This window comes from Mastigoproctus giganteus, chromosome 14 (assembly GCF_048544385.1).
Source record: "Mastigoproctus giganteus isolate SK-2022 chromosome 14, ASM4854438v1, whole genome shotgun sequence".
Lineage (NCBI taxonomy): Eukaryota > Metazoa > Arthropoda > Arachnida > Uropygi > Thelyphonidae > Mastigoproctus > Mastigoproctus giganteus.
The window spans coordinates 17,902,443-17,927,970 of NC_143588.1; the positions used below are offsets into that span (position 1 = coordinate 17,902,443).

The following is a 25,528-nucleotide window of genomic DNA, read 5'->3' on the forward strand; positions in this document are numbered from 1 at the left end:
CTTGATCCAGAATGATATTTCCTCATTATTCAATATGATAAACCTACATCATTTTCTCTGAAATCACTAGTAGCATGAAAAGTTGTATTTTTGTGTCTGCACTGCTAGGGTTTTCGCTAAGATCATTTGCTTTGTTTTCCAAGTCTTTAAGACGGTAATGGGCTTGAACTGCTTCTTTTGGTGTAATTATCTCGTGGCATGTTCCTTCAGCGCCTTGTGTTAATTCTTTGGCTGTAGGTTCTGTCACTTCAATGCCACTTTCTACAGACGTTTCTGTATCTGTAGTGGTAGTTACTGACAACAGTTCTCCTTGAAGTTCTTGAGAGGCTGTGTTCTGTATATTTAGCATTTTAGCATTAGCATTAGTAGAGGCATTTGATGCAAGAAAGCAAGCTTATGCAGCATCGGCCAAAAAAAAACCCACTTCCACTTCACCCCTCTGTTCGTTCAAAATACCTGTCCAGCTGAGCCTTAAACTTATTTAGGCTATCAACCTCCACCACAAGGGATGGAAGTCTGTTCCACCAACCAACCACCCGCTGGCTAAAGGCAAATTTCCGCACGTCTATCCTACATCTGTCTTTCCTCAATTTGAATTTATGCCCTCTCAGGTGATTTTTTTGAGCTAGAGGAAGAATCCCATCAGCATTGAGCATGCTTAAACCATTCAAGGCTTTATACACCTCTATCAGATCACCTCGCTGGTGCCTAGTCTCCAGACACTGTAATTTGCAAAACTTAAGCCTTTCTTCGTAAGAGCACCCCTTTGTTCCATTCACTAATCTTGTTGCCCTTCTCTGTACTCATTCCAGCAGCTCTACATCCTTCTTGAAATGAGGCCTCCAGACCTGTATACAGTACTCTAGGTGTGGCCTGACCATTGCCTTATACAATGGAATAATCACCTCCTTATCCCTGCTGGAAAAATTCCTGTATATCATTGACAATACTCCATGAGCTACTCTTGCAGCCCGTCTGCACTGCTCAGAGAACTTCATATCTGCCTGCACAACCACCCCCAAGTCCCTTTCATTCTCTACCACTGTCAGTGTAGTACCACAGAGTTGATACGTTGCTCTGGGGTTGCTGTTTCCCATGTGTAGTACTTTACATTTATCAATGTTAAATTTCATTTGCCACCTCTCAGCCCATCTGCTCAACCTTTCCAGATCCTGTTGTAGCAGCATAGTGTCAGTAGTGTCCTTGACAACCCTGCCAACCTTTGTATCGTCTGCAAACTTGGACATTAAGCTTGATATACCATCATCAATATCATTTATAAATACAGAAAACAATAATGGACCCAACACTGAGCCGTGAGGGACTCCACTAATAACATTAGTCGACGATGAGCAGTGTCCATTGATTACCACTCTCTGTCTTCTCCCCCTCAACCACCCCTTTATCCATAGCAGCAATTTGCCTCCAATGTCACACTGCTCCAATTTGTGTAGCAGTCTTCCATGTGCAACAGTATCAAAAGCCTTTCTAAGATCCAAGTATATAATATCAAAGCTATTCCCTGCATCCAGTTCTTTTGTGACTGCATCATAGTATCCAATCAAGTTGGTCAGGCAAGACTTCCCCTTAACAAAACCATGCTGTGTCTGAGCTATAACTGAAGTTTTGTCTAAATGATCCTGCAGTGCTTCTTTAACCAGTGCCTCCATTAATTTTCCTGGAACAGAAGTTAAGCTCACAGGTCTATAATTACTTGTGTCAGCCTTTGATCCTCCTTTGTGAATTTGGGTCACATTTGCACATTTCCGGTCTATGGGTACCTCCCCTGAGTCCAAGGAAGCTCTCATAATTATGGCTAAGGGTTTGCTTACTTCCTTTGCTGCTCCTTTAATATAACTGGATAGATCACATCCACCCCGGGTGCCTTTCTTTTTTTTATCTTCAACAGTTTCTCCTCCACTTTACTCCCAGTTATTTCAAGATTCTGTAGCTTACTGCTAGAGTTGAATACACCTCTGGCATTCCCCTTTCTGAATAACTCCTCATGTGTGAATGTCGATGCAAAATATTCATTTAGTTTGTTAGCTACCTGAGCAGGATCATCAACAGTTGACCCATCAATATCAAGTGGACCAATCTGATTCATCCCCTTCCTTCTAGAGTTTACATAAGTAAAGAACTCTTTGCTGTTTTTCTTTGCATCCCTTGCCAAGGATTTCTCGTAATCTGCCTTCGCCTGCCTAACGTCCTTTGTAACTTGGTTGCATATCAACTTGTATCTATCATAGGCTTCTGTGTCATGTGTTAATTTGTAAGTATCCCATGCATTTTTCTTCTCTGCCATATGCCTCATTAGTTCATCTGACATCCATTTTGGCCTAAACCTTGAACAATATTTCTTAGTTGGTATGTAAAGCCTAGTAGCTTCCAAGATAAGTTCTTTGAATGCTTCCCATTTTGAATTTGCTGTTGGTAACATCATCAGTTGGTCCCACTGTATAGAATTTAAATACTGTCTCAGTCCATCGTAGTCACCTTTACGGAAGCAATAACAACCTTCCCTTTACCCCTAATGGTAGTTACCTCTTTGAGTAAATCCCACTTCAACACACTGTGATCACTGCCACCTAGTGGTTCATTTATCTGCAGATTCTTAATGCATGAAGAATCACTGCTGATAATCAAATCAAGAGTATTACTCCCTCTAGTTGCCTCCCGAACATGCTGATGTAGAAAACAATCATCCAATAAATCCACAAAAGCCCTGCTAGTGCATGAGTAACCAGCCCCCAAATTCCAGTCAATATCTGGGAAATTAAAATCTCCCATTATAAGACTCTCTGATTTACTGGCCCACTCTATTTCCCTGTACAGTTCCTTATTATACTCATCAGAGTCATTAGGCCTATAGCACACTCCTACTCTCAATTTTGATCTCCCAATGCTTATGTCACACCAAACTGACTCAACACTGCACTGTCCAGCGATGTCGACTGGCTTCACTTCCTTGGTTTTTATGTGTTTCTTAACTAATAGCATAACCTCTCCCCCCTTCCTATCCTGTCTATCCTTTCTGTAGACGTTGTACTCCCCAAATTGCAGTTCTGCATCCCTTATATCTGTGTGACACCACGTCTCTGATATCCCAACAATATCTGCCTTTGATGTTTTGAGCAATATCTCAAATTCATCAAATTTATTTACTAAACTCCTAGCATTGGTGTACACACAAGGATACCTGCACCTGTTTCTATTTTTAGCTACCCTAACACAACCCATGTGTTTACTTGTACCGCAATGGCTCCCAGCAGTCTCTGAAATACCATGCATCTTGTTTTTCAGGCTTCTGCTCATTCTAATAGAAGCAGTGCAAGAATCTCTTTCACCTCTGCCAGTGGCTACTGTCAATCTATTGGTCTTTGTTTCCCCCCAAGCTAGCAGTTTTCCGACCCATATAAACTAGTTGTTCTTCAGTCTGCTCAGTGTAGTCTACTTGATTTTCTTCTGTTTGTAAACACGAACGTTCTGTATCTGAGGGATTATGTAGGGCTGTTTCTGCCTGCTGTACAAAGCCATATGACATGATTGGCTTTAAACACTTGAGTATTTCCTTCTGTTCTTTTTGTCACTTTCATTTACTAGCACCACTTTCATATCACTTACTCATTATTTTCACAAAAAGTCAAAATCAAATGTTATTCTGATTCACAGTGATATAAAAGATTCCTCACTTGTTCTCAAAACACATGCTATAATGATAGATAGTGATCTGAACACTTGTATTACTTCGTAGTGGACTTTATCATCTGATTCTGAGTAGCTTTAACGCCTCCACAAACTTTACTAAACAGTAAGTATGCACTTGTGTAACTGTTATACAGTCATAGAATCATACATCACACATTTAATGTTACTAAGAAACTGGGCCTAGATAGTAAAATCAAGGATTCAAGGGCGAGTGCGTTCGGCACTCCCATCAATGTGTTCCTGAATTTTGGATTTGTGCTTGCACATTATTTTGGCTTAAGTACGCCCATAATTTTTATCATTAAATGAAATAAAATTAATGGTAAATTTTAAAAATTTTTTTTGGTAGGAGGTGAGGCCCCCCCCCCCTAGATTATGAGGCCCTGGACTGCATCCTCCTCAGCCCATATGTAAATCCGGTACCCATATGCAAAACCCCTACTAAATTTTCTGCCCATTAGATCCAATTCTCTCTCTCTCTGTTATATTAAAAAAATATGTTATATGATAGTTATTACAATAATATAACTATAAACAAAATTACAATTCATATACAAATTTTTTATATATATATATATATATATAATAATTTTATTCTTTATATAGAGGTACTAAATAAACATAAATTATAGATCACTACAAAATTAAAAAGATACTGTACACCTTTTTAAAATGAAATAAATTGAAATAAATAAATAAAACTTAAATAAGTTTTTATTTATTTTAAGTTTTATTTATTTGGGTTTAAGTTACTTAAAAAAGTTTAAGTAACTTAAACCCAAATTACATGGCACCCCTGGAATGTTGTTGCGGCACTCCGGTTGAAAACCACTGTATTAATTACTACTGAAGTATTTAAACTCGGTCAAATTTACACTCTCAACCTCAAAAAAAAAAGATATTGCTCAAAATAAAATTAGCAAAGATACTAATACCCTAGTCAGCATGCCAAAAGATACTCCTTTAGTCTCATGATACAGAACAATCAAAAACTGATAAAGGCTCAAAAGACATTGAATCTCCCACTAAGAGTATGAAAGTGGTGAGCATTTAGACATTGAGGAACCCATGTTAGAACTCTATGCAAATAACACTGTGGATTCTGGACCCTTTTTTTCCAAAAAAGGACAAAACGAGACAGATAGAAATGCTCCACTTACAAAAAAACAGTCAAACCAATCTGCCACAACTAAGCCTAAATAATTTCCAACATCATGCAGTGGAACTGCAGATGACTAAACAGTAATTCTGACTACTTGAGAGAATTACTCATTCAGTTCAGTCTAATAGGAGAATTACTCATTCAGTTCAGTCTTTAGGAAACATTCTTATCATCACAAGCTTCATAAAATTTACAAATTACACCGTGTATAGAAAAGCCAGGAGCTCAAGTCTCAGCCTGTGGAGGAGTAGTTGTTCTTATTAACTTCTAGGCACATCCAGTTACAAACTACCCTAGAAGCTGTGGCAGTATATATCAATTACCCTATTTCCATTTACATTTCATTCTTTCAACTATTCCCCAGTACAGAATTTGATAATCGTATTATGCAACTCCCACCTCCAGTCTGTCTTTTTGGTGACTTCAGTAGTCACCATCCATTATGGGGGTTGCCTACAATGAACAGGCAGTGTGATTGAAACATTCTTGAATGATAACAACTTTACTAAACTCTGAATCTTCTACCTAAATTCACCTAACTACAGGATCTACCTCTGCTGTACACTTATCAATCTGCTGATTTTCAATTTCTCTAAGTATAACACAGTCGGTGATAAATGATTCCCCCCCACACACACAGTGATCTTTCTAATAATTTGCTTGTTACAAACACGCCCCCCATAAATTTTAATGTAATATAGGGCATGAAATTTTTTGTGAGCTCTAAATATTAGTAAGATGAATACCGATGGATTGTACACAGTATTTAGACAAATACTGTATACATTTCAGTATCTGAACATCTGCTCATTATTGTTTCATTCCAGGTAGCTTTGCAAATTTATCAAGTGGTCTAAATGAAGTTAAGTTTTTTATAATAAGTATTTGTTCACTATACTCACTACAAATTAAATATATTGATAAGGAATTTATAGATTGAAACTGAAACTATGAAACTATAGATTTATAGTTGAATCTGAATTTATAGATTGTAACAAACCCTCCTTAGATTTCTAGCCTTGCTATTGATATAATGGAACACTATGCTTCTAGTAAATTTTAAGAATGCACAAAATTCTTCAGTGTTGAATCCCCTTAGTATTAGCTTTTATTAAAAATTAACTAATTGTAAAAAAGAAAAAATTTTGCAGAATCCACCACCCCCACCTCCACCACCATCTATAAAAGCACGTTCAGACCCAAGTCCTGAAGAAATAACAGATTTAGAAGAATTAGAACAATTTGCTAAAACATTCAAGCAGAGGAGGATAAAACTTGGTAAGAATGGTTTTATGAAGAAAATTATCATTAGTGATTTCAACCTATTCTGTTATGGATATTCCTTAATAGATTAGGTTGTTTTATTTTATGAAATTAAATTAAATGCAAAAGTGTGATGCTTCTGTTCATCTTATTCTTAATTTACAATACTAGATAATTTTAAGACATTTGTAAGAACTAAGTATATAACATTTTAAGGAAGGTTTCAAAATAAAAACACCCTGGATGCTAAAAAGATAAGCATTTACTTATAGCAATAAATTGGAACTTTTGAGCATAGATACTGGGCTCCTTTTCAGAGATGTTATGCAATGATTAACATCATAATAACTTAACAAAATTTCTAGTTTAATTTTTTGTTGTATTATTTAATTCATTGATTGTGTAACATCACTGAAAAAGGAGCTTGATATCTAGATTCAAAAAGGTCTGATTTATTTTTATTAAATTTTACAAAAGATATTTCTAGTTTTTGACATATAGGTCTTTGTATGCATAAGAATTGTCAGATTCTCTCCACTGAGAGAATTAAATGAGTATCATATAATTACATTAATTATGACACAAAATTCTTTCTATTTATTTTGCTTATAATTGCAGCTCATTATTTTATGTAATTTATATATATTTTGCTGCCAGTGCCCTGTTTAAAAATTAATAACATATCAGTAATTTGAGAACTGGATGTCCTATTCTTTTTACAACCAGCAAATTTTAAACTGCTATTTCACAAAATAAATAGATGGACATGATAGTCCCCAATTTACTAATTTATTTCATACTTCATCTAGCTTTTACTATATTAAAATAATAAAAATATTATTTAATTTACTCAAATGTTCTATAAACATGATATGATGTGATGTGTTGAGATATTTGTAAGTCAAATGTTCTGTAGTCGGAACATTACAAGTACTAGGAACATTAACACTTTACCACTGTTGGCTTCACCCACTAATGACCTTTTTGACTCTGGATTAAAAACTATAGGATTGAGTCAATGTTGGTTGGGCGGGAAGAGACATTATTGGACTTTCTTCTCACTATGGCTGAATTTTTCAGCTGCTGGTTGAGTTTGCTTGATAAAAATATTCAGTTTTCCAATTTTACGAAAGAAAATTGGAAGATATTAGTAGAAGCATATGATGCAAGAAAGCAAGTTTTTTTTTTTTTTTTGGCTGATGCCAAAAAAAAAAAAAAAAAAAAATTCTCATTTCACCAACCCATTCACTCCAAACGTTTGTCCACTTTTTCCTTGAATTTATTTAAGCTATCAACTTTCACAATGACAGATGGAAGTTTGTTCCAGCAATCAACTACACACTGGCTAAAGGCAAATTTCTGAAAATCTATTTGACAACTGTCTTTCCTCAATTTCAGTTTATGCCCCCTCAGGTTTGTAATCTGAGCAAGAGGAGGAATCCCATCAGCATTGAGCCTACTCAATCCATTCAAAGCCTTATACACCTCAATGAGATATAAGACACAGATATAAGGGATGCAGAACTTGCAATTTGGGGAGTACAATGTCTACAGAAAGGATAGACAGGATAGGAAGGGGGGAGGGGTTATGCTATTAGTTAAGAAACACATAAAAACCAAGGAAGTGAAGCCAGTCGACATCGCTGGACAGTGCAGTGTTGAGTCAGTTTGGTGTGACATAAGCATTGGGAGATCAAAATTGAGAGTAGGAGTGTGCTATAGGCCTAATGACTCTGATGAGTATAATAAGAAACTGTACAGGGAAATAGAGTGGGCCAGTAAATCAGAGTCTTATAATGGGAGATTTTAATTTCCCAGATATTGACTGGAATTTGAGGGCTGGTCACTCACACACTAGCAGGGCTTTTGTGGATTTATTGGATGATTGTTTTCTACATCAGCATGTTCGGGAGGCAACTAGAGGGAGTAATACTCTTGATTTGATTATCAGCAGTGATTCTTCATGCATTAAGAATCTGCAGATAAATGAACCACTAGGTGGCAGTGATCACAGTGTGCTGAAGTGGGATTTACTCAAAGAGGTAACTACCATTAGGGGTAAAGGGAAGGTTGTTATTGCTTCCGTAAAGGCAACTACGATGGACTGAGACAGTATTTAAATTCTATACAGTGGGACCAACTGATGATGTTACCAACAGCAAATTCAAAATGGGAAGCATTCAAAGAACTTATCTTGGAAGCTACTAGGCTTTACATACCAACTAAGAAATATTGTTCAAGGTTTAGGCCAAAATGGATGTCAGATGAACTAATGAGGCATATGGCAGAGAAGAAAAATGCATGGGATATTTACAAATTAACACATGACACAGAAGCCTATGATAGATGCAAGTTGATATGCAACCAAGTTACAAAGGACGTTAGGCAGGCGAAGGCAGATTACGAGAAATCCTTGGCAAGGGATGCAAAGAAAAACAGCAAAGAGTTCTTTACTTATGTAAACTCTAGAAGGAAGGGGATGAATCAGATTGGTCCACTTGATATTGATGGGTCAACTGTAGAGGATCCTGCTCAGGTAGCTAACAAACTAAATGAATATTTTGCATCGACATTCACACATGAGGAGTTATTCAGCGAGGGGAATGCCAGAGGTGTATTCAACTCTAGCAGTAAGCTACAGAATCTTGAAATAACTGGGAGTAAAGTGGAGGAGAAACTGTGGAAGATAAACACAAGAAAGGCACCCGGGGTGGATGGGATCTATCCAGTTATATTAAAGGAGGCAGCAAAGGAAGTAAGCAAACCCTTAGCCATAATTATGAGAGCTTCCTTGGACTCAGGGGAGGTACCCATAGACTGCAAATGTGACCCCAATTCACAAAGGAGGATCAAAGGCTGACACAAGTAATTATAGACCTGTGAGCTTAACTTCTGTTCCAGGAAAATTAATGGAGGCACTGGTTAAAGAAGCACTGCAGGATCATTTAGACAAGACTTCAGTTATAGCTTGGACACAGCATGGTTTTGTTAAGGGGAAGTCTTGCCTGACCAATTTGATTGGATACTATGATGCAGTCACAAAAGAACTGGATGCAGGGAATAGCTTTGATATTATATACTTGGATCTTAGAAAGGCTTTTGATACTGTTGCACATGGAAGACTGCTACACAAATTGGAGCAGTGTGAAATTGGAGGCAAATTGCTGCTATGGATAAAGGGGTGGTTGAGGGGGAGAAGACAGAGAGTGGTAATCAATGGACACTGCTCATCGTGGACTAATGTTATTAGTGGAGTCCCTCAGGGCTCAGTGTTGGGTCCATTATTGTTTTCTGTATTTATAAATGATATTGATGATGGTATATCAAGCTTAATGTCCAAGTTTGCAGACGATACAAAGGTTGGCAGGGTTGTCAAGGACACTACTGACACTATGCTACTGCAACAGGATCTGGAAAGGTTGAGCAGATGGGCTGAGAGGTGGCAAATGAAGTTTAACATTGACAAATGTAAAGTACTACACATGGGAAACAGCAACCCCAGAGCAACGTATCAACTCTGTGGTACTACACTGACAGTGGTAGAGAATGAAAGGGACTTGGGGGTGGTTGTGCAGGCAGATATGAAGTTCTCTGAGCAGTGCAGACGGGCTGCAAGAGTAGCTCATGGAGTATTGTCAATGATATGCAGGAATTTTTCCAGCAGGGATATGGAGGTGATTATTTCCTTGTATAAGGTAATGATCAGGCCACACCTGGAGTACTGTATACAGGTCTGGAGGCCTCATTTGAAGAAGGATGTAGAGCTGCTGGAACGAGTACAGAGAAGGGCAACAAGATTAGTGAATGGAACAAAGGGGTGCTCTTACGAAGAAAGGCTTAAGTTTTGCAAATTACAGTATCTGGAGACTAGGCACCAGCGAGGTGATCTGATAGAGGTGTATAAAGCCTTGAATGGTTTGAGCATGCTCAATGCTGATGGGATTCTTCCTCTAGCTCAGAAAAATCACCTGAGAGGGCATAAATTGAAATTGAGGAAAGACAGATGTAGGATAGATGTGCGGAAATTTGCCTTTAGCCAGCGGGTGGTTGGTTGGTTGGTGGAACAGACTTCCATCCCTTGTAGTGGAGGTTGATAGCCTAAATAAGTTTAAGGCTCAGCTGGACAGGTATTTTGAACGAACAGAGGGGTGAAGTGGAAGTGGGGTTTTTTTTTTTTTTTTTTTGGCTGATGCTGCATAAGCTTGCTTTCTTGCATCAAATGCCTCTACTAATGCTAATGCTAATGAGATCACCTCGCAGCTGCTTAGTTTGCAGACACTGTACTATGCATAACTTAACTCTTTCTTCGTAACAGTACCCCTTTGTTCCCCTCACCAGTTTTGTTGCTCTTCTCTGTACTTGTCCTAGCAACGTCCTAAAATGAGGTTCCCCTGCAATAGTCAAGGTGTGGCCTGACCATTGTCTTATACAAGGGGATAATTACCTCCTTATCCCTGCTAGCAAAATTCCTGTATTTCATTGACAAGACCCCTTGATCTGCTCTGGCAGCCTGTCTGCACTGCTCAAAAAAGTTCATATCTGATCCACAATCACCCCCAGATTTCTTTAATTCTCCCCTACCCTGAAAGTAACACCACACAGTTGGTATATTTCTCTGGGGTTACTGCTACCCATATGCAGTACTTTGCATTTGTCAATGTTAAATTTCAGTTGCCACTTCTCAGCCCATCTGCCCAACTTTTCTAGATTCTTTTGCAGTAGCATACTGTCATTACTAACCCTGCCAACCTTTGTATCATATGCAAACTTTAACATTGAGCCTCATATACTTTCATCAATACCATTGATAAATATACAAAACAACAATGTGCCCAACACAATGTATATACTTTCATCAATATACTTATAAAGTAAATGAGGTAATATACCTATTATCTCACATACTTTCATCAATACCATTGATAAATATACAAAACAACAGTGGGCCCTGGGTACTCCACTAATAACGTTAGGCCATGAAGAGCAGTGTTCATTGATTACCACCATGTCTTCTCCCACTCAACCATCCTTTTATCCATTGTAGCAACTTACCCTTAATGCCATACTGCTCCAATTTGTACATTAGTCTTCCATGTGCAACAGTATCAAAAGCTTTCCTGAAATCCAAGTATATGATATTAAAATTATTTTTTGCATCTAGTTCCTTTGTGACCTCGTCATAGTATCCAATCAGATTGGTCAGACAAAACTTCCCCTTAATGAACCCATGCGGAGTCTGAGTTATTACTGCAGTCTTGCCTAGATGATCCTGCAATGCTTCTTTAACCAGTGACTCCATTATTTTCCCTGAACAGAAGTTAAACTAACAGGTCTGTAATTATTTCTGTTGCCCTTTTATCCCTCTTTGTGAATTGGAGATATTTGCACATCTCCAGTCTGTGGGAACCTCCCTTATTCCAATGATGCTCTCATAATTATGGCTAAGGGTTTGTTTACATCAGTACGCTGTGATCACTGCCACCTAATGGTGCCTTTATCTGTAAATTCTTAATGCATATGGTTTTTAAAGTCGTGGTTTCCTTCCAGCTGGATTAATGTGTTAATGAATGTAAACTAAATTTATGTATAAATTTTATAGTGATTCCTCTTTATTTACTCTCTCTCTCTCTCTCTCTCTCTCTCTCTCATCCATCTATGTGCAAGTGCACGCACACATGCACCCATTCTCTATTTTCTTACTTTTTTCATGCCTTCTTTTTCTCCCACCTCTGCTAGTTCCATCATGATCTCTCCTGTAATTACGTATAATCTGCTAAATGCTCAGGTTTTAAATAACTGTTTGTTGAATTTTTTTTCTTCAGGTTGGAAAATTTCTTTGTGGTCATGGAGGTTTCTCATTTACAAAAGTGACATTTTCCCTGATTGCATTGCCAATATCAAATAACCTCCAACACTGGATGCAAGCTGTAGCTCTATACTTTTTCAATCATTTTGAAAAAGAGTTACAAAGCTTCATTTGATAACATTCTATATTGATAACTATTGCTTTTACAGATTGGCATTTTTGATTGTCCTGAAATTTGAATTTTTTCGGCTGTGTTTTGAGGTGTATTGCAGGCAAAATTTCCACCATGGTGGGAAAATCTGTATAAATTTTACACATAGTTATTCTACTGTGGTTTTTACAATGTTTAGTTATGAGCAATCTTAAGTATAAAGAAAGTATGACACTGCTTGGCATCATGGAATAGTTATGGACATACATTGCCTTGTGATTGAGGCAATGTATGTACCTCAAATAATATAAAATTTCTTTCAGTTATGTCCCTTCATAGGTTCAATATTAGAATGTGCTGTTGACCACTCAGATTCAAGAGTAGGACATCCCAGATGGCTCTATTCAAAGTGCAACCCAATTTGCAATCTGAGTGAACAGTTTGACACAAGAACCACTGAAGTATATGTATTTAGGTGACTGCCACTCCATCTCCCCTTCAATCACAGAGCATGAACACTATTGAGAAATCAACTCCAACTTAGTAAGGCCATAATAGAATTGAACAGCCACTTTTATTAATATTTACATAAGAAAAAACTTTCATAGTGAGGAGAAACACTATACATGGGAAGCCAGAAAGCAAGAAATTAGAAATACTGAAATTTCAGATTATTTTTAGAAAACTTTCAAACCTAAAGTGAGTAAGGCTCCTGGAGTTCATCACATATACCCAGTAATTCTGAGGGGGGGGGGGGTGACAAGAGAGTGCATTGAACCATTGAGGTAATTATGAGATTGTCACTAGACTCAGGAGTTATTCCCTCAGATTGGAGAAATTCTAAAGTATTGCCAATGCATAAAGGTGGCTCTAAGAGTGAAGCAAGTAACTACTGTCTGATTTGCTTGACTTCAGTGGTAGGGAAAATCATGGGAAAAATAACATTGTGCATTACAGGTTGTTTAGATAGAAATGGAATTCTGAAGGAAACACAGCACAGTTTTGTAAAGGGAAAATCATGTTGTAACCAGCATGGTTAAACCTAATTTTCCTTAGTGACAAATGGGCCTGGAGTACTGGGGTCCATAGTTTCAAATTCAAAGTGCAAACTAATTTGAAACTAATTTTCCTTCTTTGACAGAGTCACTCATGAGCTGGATATAGGAAATTGTTTAGTATTATTTAGTACAAAAAAAACTTCTGATGTTACCTGTCCATCCCCTCCAATAATTTGTCAAATTCTCCTTGAATTTATTAAAACTACCCACTTCCACAAGAACAGATGCAAGTTTGGTCCAAAATTTCTTTTTTTTTTTTTTTTTTTTTGGCTGATGCTACATAAGCTCATACACTTGCTTTCTTGCATCACACGCCTCCATTACTATTACCTGTTGGCTGAAGGCAAACCTCTAACATCTATCCTGCTACCATCCCTCCCCAATTTGAATTTATGTCCTATCATATGTGTGTAGTCTGAGCAAGAGGAAGGATGCCATCAACATTGGGCTTGCTGAATACAGACAAAACCTTAAACACCTCGATCAGATCACTTTATGGGTTCCTAGTCTCCAGATGATGCAATTTTCAGAACTGAAGTCTTAATTGATAAGACTACTCTTTTGTTCTCTTCACTGATCTCATTGCCCTTCTGGGCACTTATTCCAGCAGACTTCCTAAAATTAGGCCTCCAGACCAGTGTACAGTACTCAAACTGTAGCCTGCTTTGTAAAATGGGATAATCATCTCCTTATCTCAATTCCAAGGGCTTACATCTGGTGAGTATAAGCTTGGCACACCCAGCGTCCTGAGCTGGATATCATCATTCTTCTTTCTTGGTGATTCCCTTCTGACTCTTGTTACCCTGTGTCTCACTCAGTGTAAATCAGGAATTTTTTTTTTTTGGCCGGTGTAGCATAAGTCTAAGGCTTCCTTGCACCATATGGCTAATAATAATGACCAAGAGCTGCCAACACCACCCGAAGTCAGCCATGAAGAGACTGACAATTGCTCAGAAAGAAGGAGGAAGGGGCCTGATAGATCTCATCGAGCAACAGAAAACAGTGATTGCTAACCTGAAGAAACACACATCAGCACACTTCCAGAAACACACAGCAGCACTCCACTAGCCCATAAGGAAGATAAACAAATGGTATACCCCACTTAACCTAGATAAGGAGTCCCCTCCCATCCAGAAGGCACAAACGAAGCTAGAAAGATGGGCAAGAAGACACTCCTTGGCAGACACTACAATGACCTCCATCAAGATCACATAGATAAAATTGTTTCCAATGCATGGCTCATGAGCGGGATGCTTTTCCCGTGAAGGAGCCGGCGTGTCTGATGACACATGTTGACGATGCACCTGGCCTCAGAAACGATCCAACACATCACTGCAGGATGCAAGGTGATTACCCAGACTGAGTACACTCATAGACACGACCAGGTAGCCAAGATAATACATCAGAAGCTAGCAAGGAAATACCAGTTGATCAAAGAAAGTGTACCATACTACAAGTATGAACCCCAGGCAGAACTAGAGGCCCCAACCCACAAGCTGTACTGGGACCTCGCCATAATAACGGATAAGACAATCCCACACAACAGACTTGATATAACCCTTGTGGACAAGAAGGAAAATGCTATCTGTCTGATTGACAAGCGATACCCAACACTGGCAACCTGCAGAAAACCCATGGGGAAAAAATCAGGAAGTACAGGAACCTAAGACAGGAGATCAAAGAGATGTCGCATATGCAGCAAGTAATGACCATCCTGATAATCATGTCAGCCACTGGTATGGTGCCAAAAACCATACATAACAGCTTAGCAGCAATAGGTCTCTCACTGAACACAAGGAACTCCAGAAAGTTGCAATCCTGACATCTGTAGGTTAGTCACAGTACCTTGACCAACAGTAACACTAGACATAACAACACCCACTCTGTGTACTTGGTAACAATACCTGTCACAAGGTGGAACCCCCAATCAGGGAGAAATAATATAAGACCAATAATAATAATCTGTTCTAGCAAAGTTCCTGTATATCATTGACAAAAACCCCATGAATTGTCCTGGCAGCCTGTCTGCATTGCTCAGAGAACTTTTATTGGATTTTATTTTATTATTTTACTGGACAATTACACCCAAGTCTTTAATTTTCCATTATCTAAGTACTGCATAGTTGATACATTAATCTGGGATTACTGCTATCCATATTCAGTACCTTGCATTTGTCACACTTCATCTGACATTCGTCAGCCCATGTGTTTAAATTTTCTAGATCTTGTTGCAGTAGCTTACCTTGGTTATTATCATTAACCACACTGCCAACCTTTGCATCATCAGCAAACTTAGATATTAAGCCTGATATACCTTCATCAGTATTATTAATAAATGCTACCCAAATGTAGGGTGCTGTATCTGGGTAACAGTAATCCCAAAGTAATGTACCAACTGTTTGGTACTGCAATCAGGATAGTGGAAAATGAAAAGGAGTTGTGGTAATTATGCAGTCAGATATGAAGTTCTCTGAGCAGTGCAGACAGATTGCCAGTACAGCCCATAGGGTGTACTGGGCTGTACTGGCAATTAATGTTAAATAATATTTAACATTAATTCATTAACTCTATCTTCTCCCATCCAACCATCCCTTTTTTCCCATAGCAGTAAATCTCTTAATGCCACACTGTTCTAATTTGTTCAACAGTCTTATGTGCAGTATCAGAAGCTTTCCTGAGGTCCTAGTATGTAATATAAAAATTTATATTTTGCATCCAGCTCCTTTGTGACTGCATCATACTATCCAATTAGATTAGTCAGACAAGATCACTCTTAAGAAATCCATTTTGTGACTGCATTGTAATTGCACTCCTCCTAGATGGTCCTGCATTACTTCTTTAACCAATGACTCCATTATTGTCTTTAAAACTCAAGTTAAGTTAACTCACAATACTCATGAAAATTCGTGTCACCTTTTGATCCCCCCTTTGTGAATTGGGGATACATTTGCACAATCCATAGAGACCTTCGAATCCAAAGATGTTTTCATAATTATGGCTAAAGGTTTGATTACCTCCTTTGCTGCCACTCTTAATATAATTGGATAGATCCCACCCACACCAAGTGCCTTTTTAAGCTTAGCTTCAACAATTTCTCTTCAACTTTCCTCTCATTTATTACAAAATCATCTAGCTTCCTGTTAGAGTTTAACTTATAACTGAACATTTCAACATTGTTTACTTAAATTTCAGTAGAGCATTTGACCCATTCCTATAGGAGAGGTTACTGTATATGCTGGAACATTTGGAATCAGAAAGAAAATCCCAAGATGAATTGCAGGACAGAAGGCAGAGGGTTGTGATTAATGGTCATTCTTCAAATTGAGCTAATGCAAGAAGTTGTGTTCCCCTAGGGTCAGTACAGAGATCCCTCATGTTTTTTTTTGATTTTCTTAAATGACATCAATGAAATGATGAGGTGTGATTTCAAAATTTGCAGGTGATATCAAAATTGGTAGAGCTTCTTCAGGATGACTTAGACTTCAGAGATGGTCAGAAAAGTGGCAGCTATCTTTCAACACAGCAAATTGCAAAGTTTTAAACTTGGGGAATAGCAACCTCAAAATAACTTACACAGTTGGTGTGATTAAACAAAAAAACAGTAGATGAAAGATGTCCAAAGATTATTAGGGTTAAGACAGATCTATCCCCACCTTTGCCCTAGATAGATGTGACCTACAGGTCCGTGACCACGTAGCAACCCACAGGACCGTGCTCAGTAGTGACTCTGCCTCGACTGCCTTTATCCTGTTCTACCCAAGCCTAATACAACAGATTTCTAGAGTCTTAAAGACTCATGGGATAAAGTGCTTACAACTCCCAGGCAGGAAGTTGCGATCCCTTGTTTCACGAGTTAAAACATCGGTTTCCCTCCTGCTGCAGAGTGGATTAGTCTAATGTATTACCTGCTGTGACTGCATTGGCTGCTATGTTGGGGAAACATGGCTCAGTAGTCATGTTTCTGAACACAAAAAAGCTATCCGTTTAGCAGACATGGAGCAGGACATTGACTCATGCCACGTTGTCATGATTATTGATCAGTCCTGCTATCACTGTCGCCATGCCTGGTTCGAATCTCTGCACATCTCATGCTGCAGTGAGTCCTTTAATTGTAACAGAGGATGTCATGTCCATCTCATTACTGAGACGACCATCCTCTTGGCTGACAAACATTGGCATTTGCAACTTTCCCAGGCATTACAGCTACAACTACAAGCTTTCCCTTCTAACATCTAATTGTTATGTACACGCAGTTCACCATATATGACTGCCATAGCACGCACATAGAGTTCTATATTTTAGATTAATGGTCACAACTGATGAAGGATGCCTTCCAGTCCAAAAGCTGTGCATTACTTTCCTGTATTATTTTTACTTGTGCTTTGTTTTTGTGAACATCAACATATTTTTACATAACAGTAAACGTATTTTTTACTGCCACCTGTCATTTTTCTTTCCATTTTTGCTCTGTGGAACAATAATTTATTATTAGGAAGAAAGAGATTTGAGAGTTATGGTCAGACATGAAGTTCTCCTAGCAGCGTAGGCAGGTTGTAAGGAGAGTCTGTGTCCTCTCAAAGATTTATAGTACATTTGCATTGCCGACTGGGCTAGCTGGGTGAGTAAAGTGCCTGCCTGGCAACCCAAAGGTCGCGGTTTCGAATCCCACCTCGGGCTTGGATCAGAGTAGTGCAAAAACCGTGGGAGGTGCATTATAGCCACAGAAGCCGATGCGCCAACAACTAACAAAAAAAAAAGTACATTTGCTTGTAGAGAGGTCGTAATACTGTATAAGGCAATTGTGGTCTCATAATAATGTCCAGATATAGAAACTTCTCCTAAAAAAGAGCTTTTTGAAAGGATCTAAAGCACCTAGTGAGATTGACAAAAGGGTGCCATATGAGGAGTGTCTTCAAATATGTGGGCCTCAGTGCTTGGAAACTAGCCACCTTAAAAGAGATTTGATTGAGTTGTTATAAATGATTCCAGAACTAGGGACCAGAAATTCATTATGGAGTCTGGATTGCTGGAAGTTTTTCTTTTAGCCAGAGAGTTGTTAATTATTGGAAAAAGTTTCCTCCATTGGTGGTTATTAAGGCTGACAGTTTGGGGAAATTCAAAGCTATAGCTGGATAGATATATCCAGCTGTAGATATATAGATATATAGCTGGATAGCCTGCATGAGGAGGGAGTCAAATAGGTGGTTTATTATTATTATTATTTTTTTTTTTTTGCTTTTGCAGCAAAAGTCCACAGCTGCCACACCATATGGCTATCAATAATACAAATACCTAATATACATTATTAGGTATTTGTATTAGAACATAACTGCATTCTGGAATAGCAGAAAATGAAAAAGCCAGTGCTACAGCCCTATGCTACACCTTCACAGTTTTTTTTAATTGCTATTTGTTGACTATAAAGTGATTATTATTAAGTATGTTGTGATAGCTGGTCACTGAGCTTGAGAGGTTACCTTCTTCACATCAGTGAAGAAGGTAACCTCTCAAGCTAGTTCTTGATGTAGAGGTAAAAACAGCAGAGGAAGAAGTGGTGCAAAGTGCTACTTGTGCCACTTTTAAATGCTGTTGCTCAATTATGCAGCAATACTGAAAGGGCAACCAAACAACCCAACTTGGAATGAATTTTTCTCACCCAAATGGGAAGACCTATGCAGAGCATGCCTATAAGCAGGGATACACCTTTGCTCATTGATTGGCTTTGGTGAGATACTATCACTTGGCTAATATACAATCTCTCCTTGGATATAGCACATACCACTATTCAACCTTTCATTCACAGCATGGGGAAAACACACGTTGTCCTGAAAGAACACATTGCAAAATCATGCTGCATTGAAGACCAAACATGCACAGTACATGCAATCTACATAGATGGATCTAAAATTGACAGTCATATCAGTGCAGCTGTATAATTCCCAACATCACCATAGCCAAGGCACTCCTACTGAACATAGAAGCTATGCTGTGGAACTCTGTGCTATCTACATAGCCCTAAATTTCATACCCTCAACAACACAGTGTTATATATGCAAATTTCTTTATCTTCTGTATAGCTTAGATAGTGCTAATGGGGTGTGTGTGTGTAAAATTAAGTGTAATGTAATAGAAAAAAGCATATAGATGGAATTGTAGAGAACTAATAGAAAGAGGAAAGTAAGAAAAAAAAGGTAAAAAAGGAACAGAATGTGAAGAGCCTAAAAGATGTCTAATTATCTGAAATTAAAGGCTGAATCAAAGAGCAATTAAAAGGAGAGAAGCTATAAGGGAAAAATAAAAATAATGATTAATAAATTGCAAAGAGAAATAGTGAGCATCAAATTGAAGGTGGGAAAATAATATAATGAAATAAAAGACTAAGGAAAAGAAAAAGTTTGATGCAAGCTATAAAGGGTTGATACATAGTCTGATTATATACCAAATTACTGCGTTTCTATATGTACTCATGGTTACGGAAGAAAAAAGTTAAAGGAAAACTCTAAAGAGTAAAAAATATTAAAAAGGAGGGGAAAAAGTAATAGATCCACCACAAACACAAGCAAGGTAGCTCCAACACAGTGTTTGCAATTAAATTGAAGTAATTTTTAAAAAGTGAAATATGGTGGTAGAAAGTAGATGACATAAATAAAAAATTTGGTAAAAACAGTTTTGCATGTCAAAAAAAAGAAAAATATTGGTGAAAAAGCAATTTTGCCTGTCAAAAAGAAATATATGAGGTGGCATGAATAAATTTCCAATTAAAATTTTGGTGGAGGCATAATTTGTTATATATACACTGGTGTTCAAAGAAAGTGCATCACACCTTAAAATTGTAATTGTCATCCGAATAATATAAGTAAGTATATGGCATTATTTCTCTTACAGATTGTATCAGATGAGATTGACATGCTTGGTGATGACATAATATTGCATCAGCTGTTACTTTCAGGTATATAAGCACACCCTGCAAGAGTTGCAGTCATTCCTTGCTTGTGTCAGGATGGAGAGTTACGTGTAGTTGATGCCATGAAGAAAGAATGCTATTGTTGCTTTCCGCGAGAAAGGATATTCTTCTCATCATATCGCTTAGCGTCTTGTAATCAGTCGACAGTGAGTAGATTTCTTTTCAAACTCAAGAATATTGGTTCTGCTGACAGGAAAAAAGGAACCGGACGCAAACGAGTCTCTCACCAAAACAAAACCACATTTTGAAGTGCTTATGCCTTAAAAACCATAAAGCTTCTTTTTCTGAGCTGAAAAGAGAATGGGAAGAACATACAGGAGTGGTAGCAAGTGCAGTAACAGTCAGAAGATGCCTCTTCAAAAATGGACTTATAGCCCATCGTTCTAAGAAGAAGCCCCTCCTCACACAAAAAAATGAAAAAGCCCCGATTAATTTGGTGTAAGAAGCATGTCAAATGGACTCCCGAGCAGTGGAAGTCATAATTTTCTCGGACGAGAAGAAATTCAACCTGCATGGCTCTGATGGGAGACAAACGATTCTCTGTAGATGTGGTGAAGAATACCATCCAGACTATATGGTGTCTACAGTGAAATTCCCTACCAACCAAATGATATGGGAGTGCATTTCGTATCGCAAAATAGGTCACCTGCAGTTTATAAAAGGTTCCGTCTGGCTGCCAATGGATACCTGGCTATATTGGAAGGCAAATTGCTGCCAACCATTAGAGACCATTTCAACCTGCCAAGTAACTGCATCTTTCAGGATGACTCTGCTCCTTGTCATCAGGTGAAAAGTTTAAGTAGGCACTTCTGTAGTTACTTTATTTCATTTCTGCATTAGAGGTTCGATAGTAATGTGTTTACATTTGTTACAGGTGAAAAAATGGTCCGAAGAATGGTCCATTACAACTCTTAGCTGGCCGGCGCCTCCGTAGCCAGGTGGGCAGGAGCAGCAGTGCATAGCACACGCTTCTTGATTAGACCGGGGTTCGAGCCTGTGATCACCAAATACGGAGGATGCAGAAAGGTCAGGGAATGACCACTGCATATCCCCGGAGCAATATGGTCTTAGTTGCTAATGCTCCTAAAAACCAAATAACAACAACTTAGCTGGCCAGGAAACAGCCCAGACCTGAATTCTATAGAGAACTGTTGGCATCGCGTGGAATCTGCAGTTGCCAGAAAGAAACCAAAGACCCTTTGTGACCTTCAGGAAGCCATAATTCGTGTTTGGAACCACGAACTATCAGTTGATTATCTTCAGAAATTCATCTTGTCAATGCCTTAACAGTGTGCTGCTGTCATCGGGGCCAGAGGTAGTTCAACAAAATATTAGTTTGCACCTGGTGAACTTTTCATTTTGTTTTTCATTTAAAATGATAAACTGAAGCAAACTGAGGGCTTCTGATAACATTTCAACCATAATTGTCGTGTTTAAGAAAACTGTTGTATAAAGGTTGCAAATGCTCATTTTGGAATATTTTGAGAGCAGCTGTCAAATATTACTTAGCTTTGCCTTAACTATTAATATATATCTTTTTGTTTATATTTCTATTTGTGATGCTAATCATTAATGTAACATACCATCGCGAAAAAGGGTTAGAAATGTGAAATTCCTAGGTGATGCACTTTCTTTGAACACCTGTGTGTGTGTGTGTGTGTGTGTGTGTGTGTGTGTGTGTGTGTGTGTGTGTGTGTGTGTGTGTGTGTGTATAAGATATAGACCCTTTAACTCAAGCAGATCTGAAATACTCTGACTAAGCTAAAAGAGAAGAAACAAGCCCTCTTTTGTTGAATCTTGGTCATGTTGCGATTGCTGGAAATGAATATGCAAAACTGCTACAGATCCTGTGGTCTAATCCTTTATTATTCAGACTATAAGTTTATGATCTTAGACTACAAATTCTTTATAAAGAAGTGATGTGTTGAACAACAGCAACATGTTTAGCAAAACCAAATCAATAATAACCTACTCCATATAAAAATCTCATATTTTAAAGATTAAATGCACAAGGCATAATACGTTATGGGTAGAAATTAAGTATACAATATCGGTGTAAATACACTATAGTTTACCCATACGTTTAACTACATAAGTAGTATAACGGCATCGTTTGATTTTATCTCATTTTGTGGCTACCTTCACAACAAGATACCAGGTATTGCACTACTTCGAATAAATAACCTTTCTCTAGTAAAGGAGACTGTTATTTAATAAAATTAAACAATGCCGTTACACTACTTATGTAGTTAAACTTATGGGTAAACTATGGTATATTTACACCGATATTATATAGTTAATTTCTACACATAACATTATGCCTTGTGCATTTAATCTTCAACGTATTATCATTATCTTCACCATTTGGCATCTCTCATATTGTAGAATTAAATTCGCAACTGTGATGGCGTACCTGTCCGCCCACTGATGAGTGAGCCAGCGAGCTCCAAAATGTGTCTGGATGGTAGTGCCCACTGAGAATAAATATTAGTAGTCTCCTCTACTAGAGAAGTGTTATTTATTTGAAGTAGTGCAATACCTGGTATCTCGTTGTGAAGGTAGCCACAATATGAGATAAAATCAAACAATGCCATTACACTACTTATGTTGGTAAACTATGGTGTAGTTACACCAATATTATATAAAAATATCTATTCTCAGTATACGTGAGAGCAGACAAGAAGTTGTACTAGCTAGACTACAGATATGCATGTGTATGCACACAAATACCCCCCCCCCCCAATATATCTTTAATCTGCTTGTGACCACTGATCAACTATAGAGCACAAACTTTTGCTTCTACAGGGATGGGATACACTTAAATAGAAAGGGTGCAAGAATATTTGCTGATGCTATCGAGGCAGTGTTAGGAGGGTCGGAAAACTGCTAGCTTGGGGGAACACAAATAATAGGACCAGGGTATGTCTGCCAGGGGCAAAGGTTGATGACGTTGTAGAGCGGATATCATCTTTTAAGGGCACAAAAGGTGATATAGTTGTACACGTTGGCACTAATGATATTAAGAGTAGGAGACCGGCGGAATTACTTAGCAAGTACAGGTCACTGTTGAAAAAAAGCCGTGAATTAGGGTTGAACTTGAAAGTGTCTGCAATTCTGCCCAGACACGATAGGAGGGAGTATATGATGAGAGCCTTGTCGATCAATTCGGCCCTGGAGGGATTGTGCAAGGCTCAAGGGGTAGAATTTTTTTCAGCCTGGACTGTACTTGTTAACAGGAGAGATTGCTTCTACAGGGATGGGATACACTTAAATAGAAAGGGTGCAAGAATTTTTGCTGATGCTGTCGAGGCAGTGTTAGGTGGGTCGGAAAACTGCTAGTTGGGGGGGATACAAGGACTAATAGATTAACAGTAGCCACTGGCAGAGGTGGAAGTGATTCTTGCACTGCTTCTATTCAAATGAGCAGAAGTCCGAAAAACAAGATGCAGGATATTTCAGACACTGCTGGTAGTCATTGCATTACAAGTAAACACATGGGTTGTGTTAGGGTAGCTAAGAATAGAAACAGGTGCATGTATACCTGCGTGTACACCAATGCTAGGAGTTTGGTAAATAAATTTAATGAATTTGAGGTATTGCTCAAAACATCAAAGGCAGATATTGTTGGGATATCAGAGACGTGGTGTCACACAGATATAAGTAATGCGGAACTGGAATTTGGGGAATACAATGTATATAGAAAGGATAGACAGGACAGGAGGGGAGGAGGGGTTATGCTATTAATTAAGAAACACATAAAGTCAAAGGAAGTGAAGCCAGTTGACATCGATGGACAGGGCAGTGTCGAGTCAGTTTGGTGTGACATAAGCATAGGGAAATCAAAATTGAGAGTAGGAGTGTGCTATAGGCCTAACGACTCTGATGAGTATAATAATATATTGTACAGGGAAATAGAGTGGGCCAGTAAATCAGAGAGTCTTATAATGGGGGATTTTAATTTCCCAGATATTGACTGGAATTTGTGGGTTGGTCACTCGCACACTAGCAAGGCTTTTGTGGATTTATTGGATGATTGTTTTCTACATCAGCATGTTCGTGAGGCAACAAGAGGGAGCAATACTCTTGATCTGATTATCAGTAGTGATTCTTCGTGCATTAAGAACCTGCAGATAAATGAACCACTAGGTGGCAGTGATCACAGTGTGTTGAAGTGGGATTTACTCAAGGAGGTAACTACCATCAGAGGTAAAGGGAAGGGTTTTTGTTTTCGTAAAGGCGACTATGATGGTCTGAGACAGTATTTAAATTCTATACAGTGGGACCAACTGATGATGTTACCAACAGCAAACTCAAAATGGGAAGCATTCAAGGAACTAATCTTGGTGGCTACCAGGCTTTACATACCAACTAAGAAATATTGTTCAAGGTTTAGGCCTAAATGGTTGTCAGATGGACTAATGAGACATGTGGCAGAGAAGAAAAATGCATGGGATACATACAAATTAATGGGTGACATGGAAGCCTATGATAGATATAAGTTGGTCTGTAACCAAGTCACAAAGGAGATTAGGCAGGCAAAGGCAGACTACGAAAAATCCTTGGCAAAGGATGCAAAGAAAAACAGAAAGGAGTTCTTTACATACTTGAACTCGAGAAGGAAAGGGATGAATCAGATTGGTCCACTGGATATTGATGGTTCAACAGTTGAGGATCCTGCTCAGGTGGCTAACAATCTAAACGAGTATTTTGCATCTACATTCACGCATGAGGAGTTATTCAGGAAGGAGAATGATGTAGGTAAAGTAAACATTGGCAGTGAGCTGGATGATTTTGTAATAACTGAGAGGAAAGTGGAGGAGAGATTGTTGAGGATAAACATAAAAAAGGCACCTGGGGTGGATGGGATCTATCCAGTTATATTAAAGGAGGCAGCAAAGGAAGTATGCAAACCCCTAGCCATAATTATGAGAGCTTCTTTGGACTCAGGGGAGGTACCCATAGACTGGAGATGTGCAAATGTAACCCCAATTCACAAAGGAGGATCAAAGGCTGACACAAGTAATTATAGACCTGTTAGTTTAACTTCTGTTCCAGGTAAATTAATGGAGGCACTGGTTAAAGAAGCACTGCAGGATCATCTAGACAAGAATTCAGTTATAGCTCAGACGCAGCATGGTTTTGTTAAGGGCAGGTCTTGCCTGACCAATTTGATTGGATACTATGATGTAGTCACAAAAGAACTGGATGCAGGGAATAACTTTGATATTATATATTTGGATCTTAGAAAGGCTTTTGATACTGTTGCACATGGAAGACTGCTGCACAAATTGGAGCAGTGTGGCATTGGAGGCAAATTGCTGCTATGGATAAGGGGATGGTTGAGTGGCAGAAGACAGAGAGTGGTAATCAATGGACACTGCTCAACGTGGACTAATGTTATTAGTGGAGTTCCTCA

The 25,528-nt window shown here is 38.4% G+C and overlaps 1 protein-coding gene across 4 annotated transcripts in view; it reads left to right on the top strand.

Moving 5' to 3' along the window:
• The window catches only part of LOC150074998 (uncharacterized), a 381,296-nt gene that overhangs the window by 327,434 nt on the left and 28,334 nt on the right, over window positions 1-25,528 (top strand). For all 4 annotated transcript variants that reach the window (XM_090388218.1, XM_090388219.1, XM_090388221.1 and 1 more), the window contains one exon: window positions 6,022-6,148. In XM_090388218.1, the coding sequence (XP_090244344.1) occupies window positions 6,022-6,148 (127 nt within the window). The remainder of the gene's footprint in view (window positions 1-6,021; window positions 6,149-25,528) is intronic.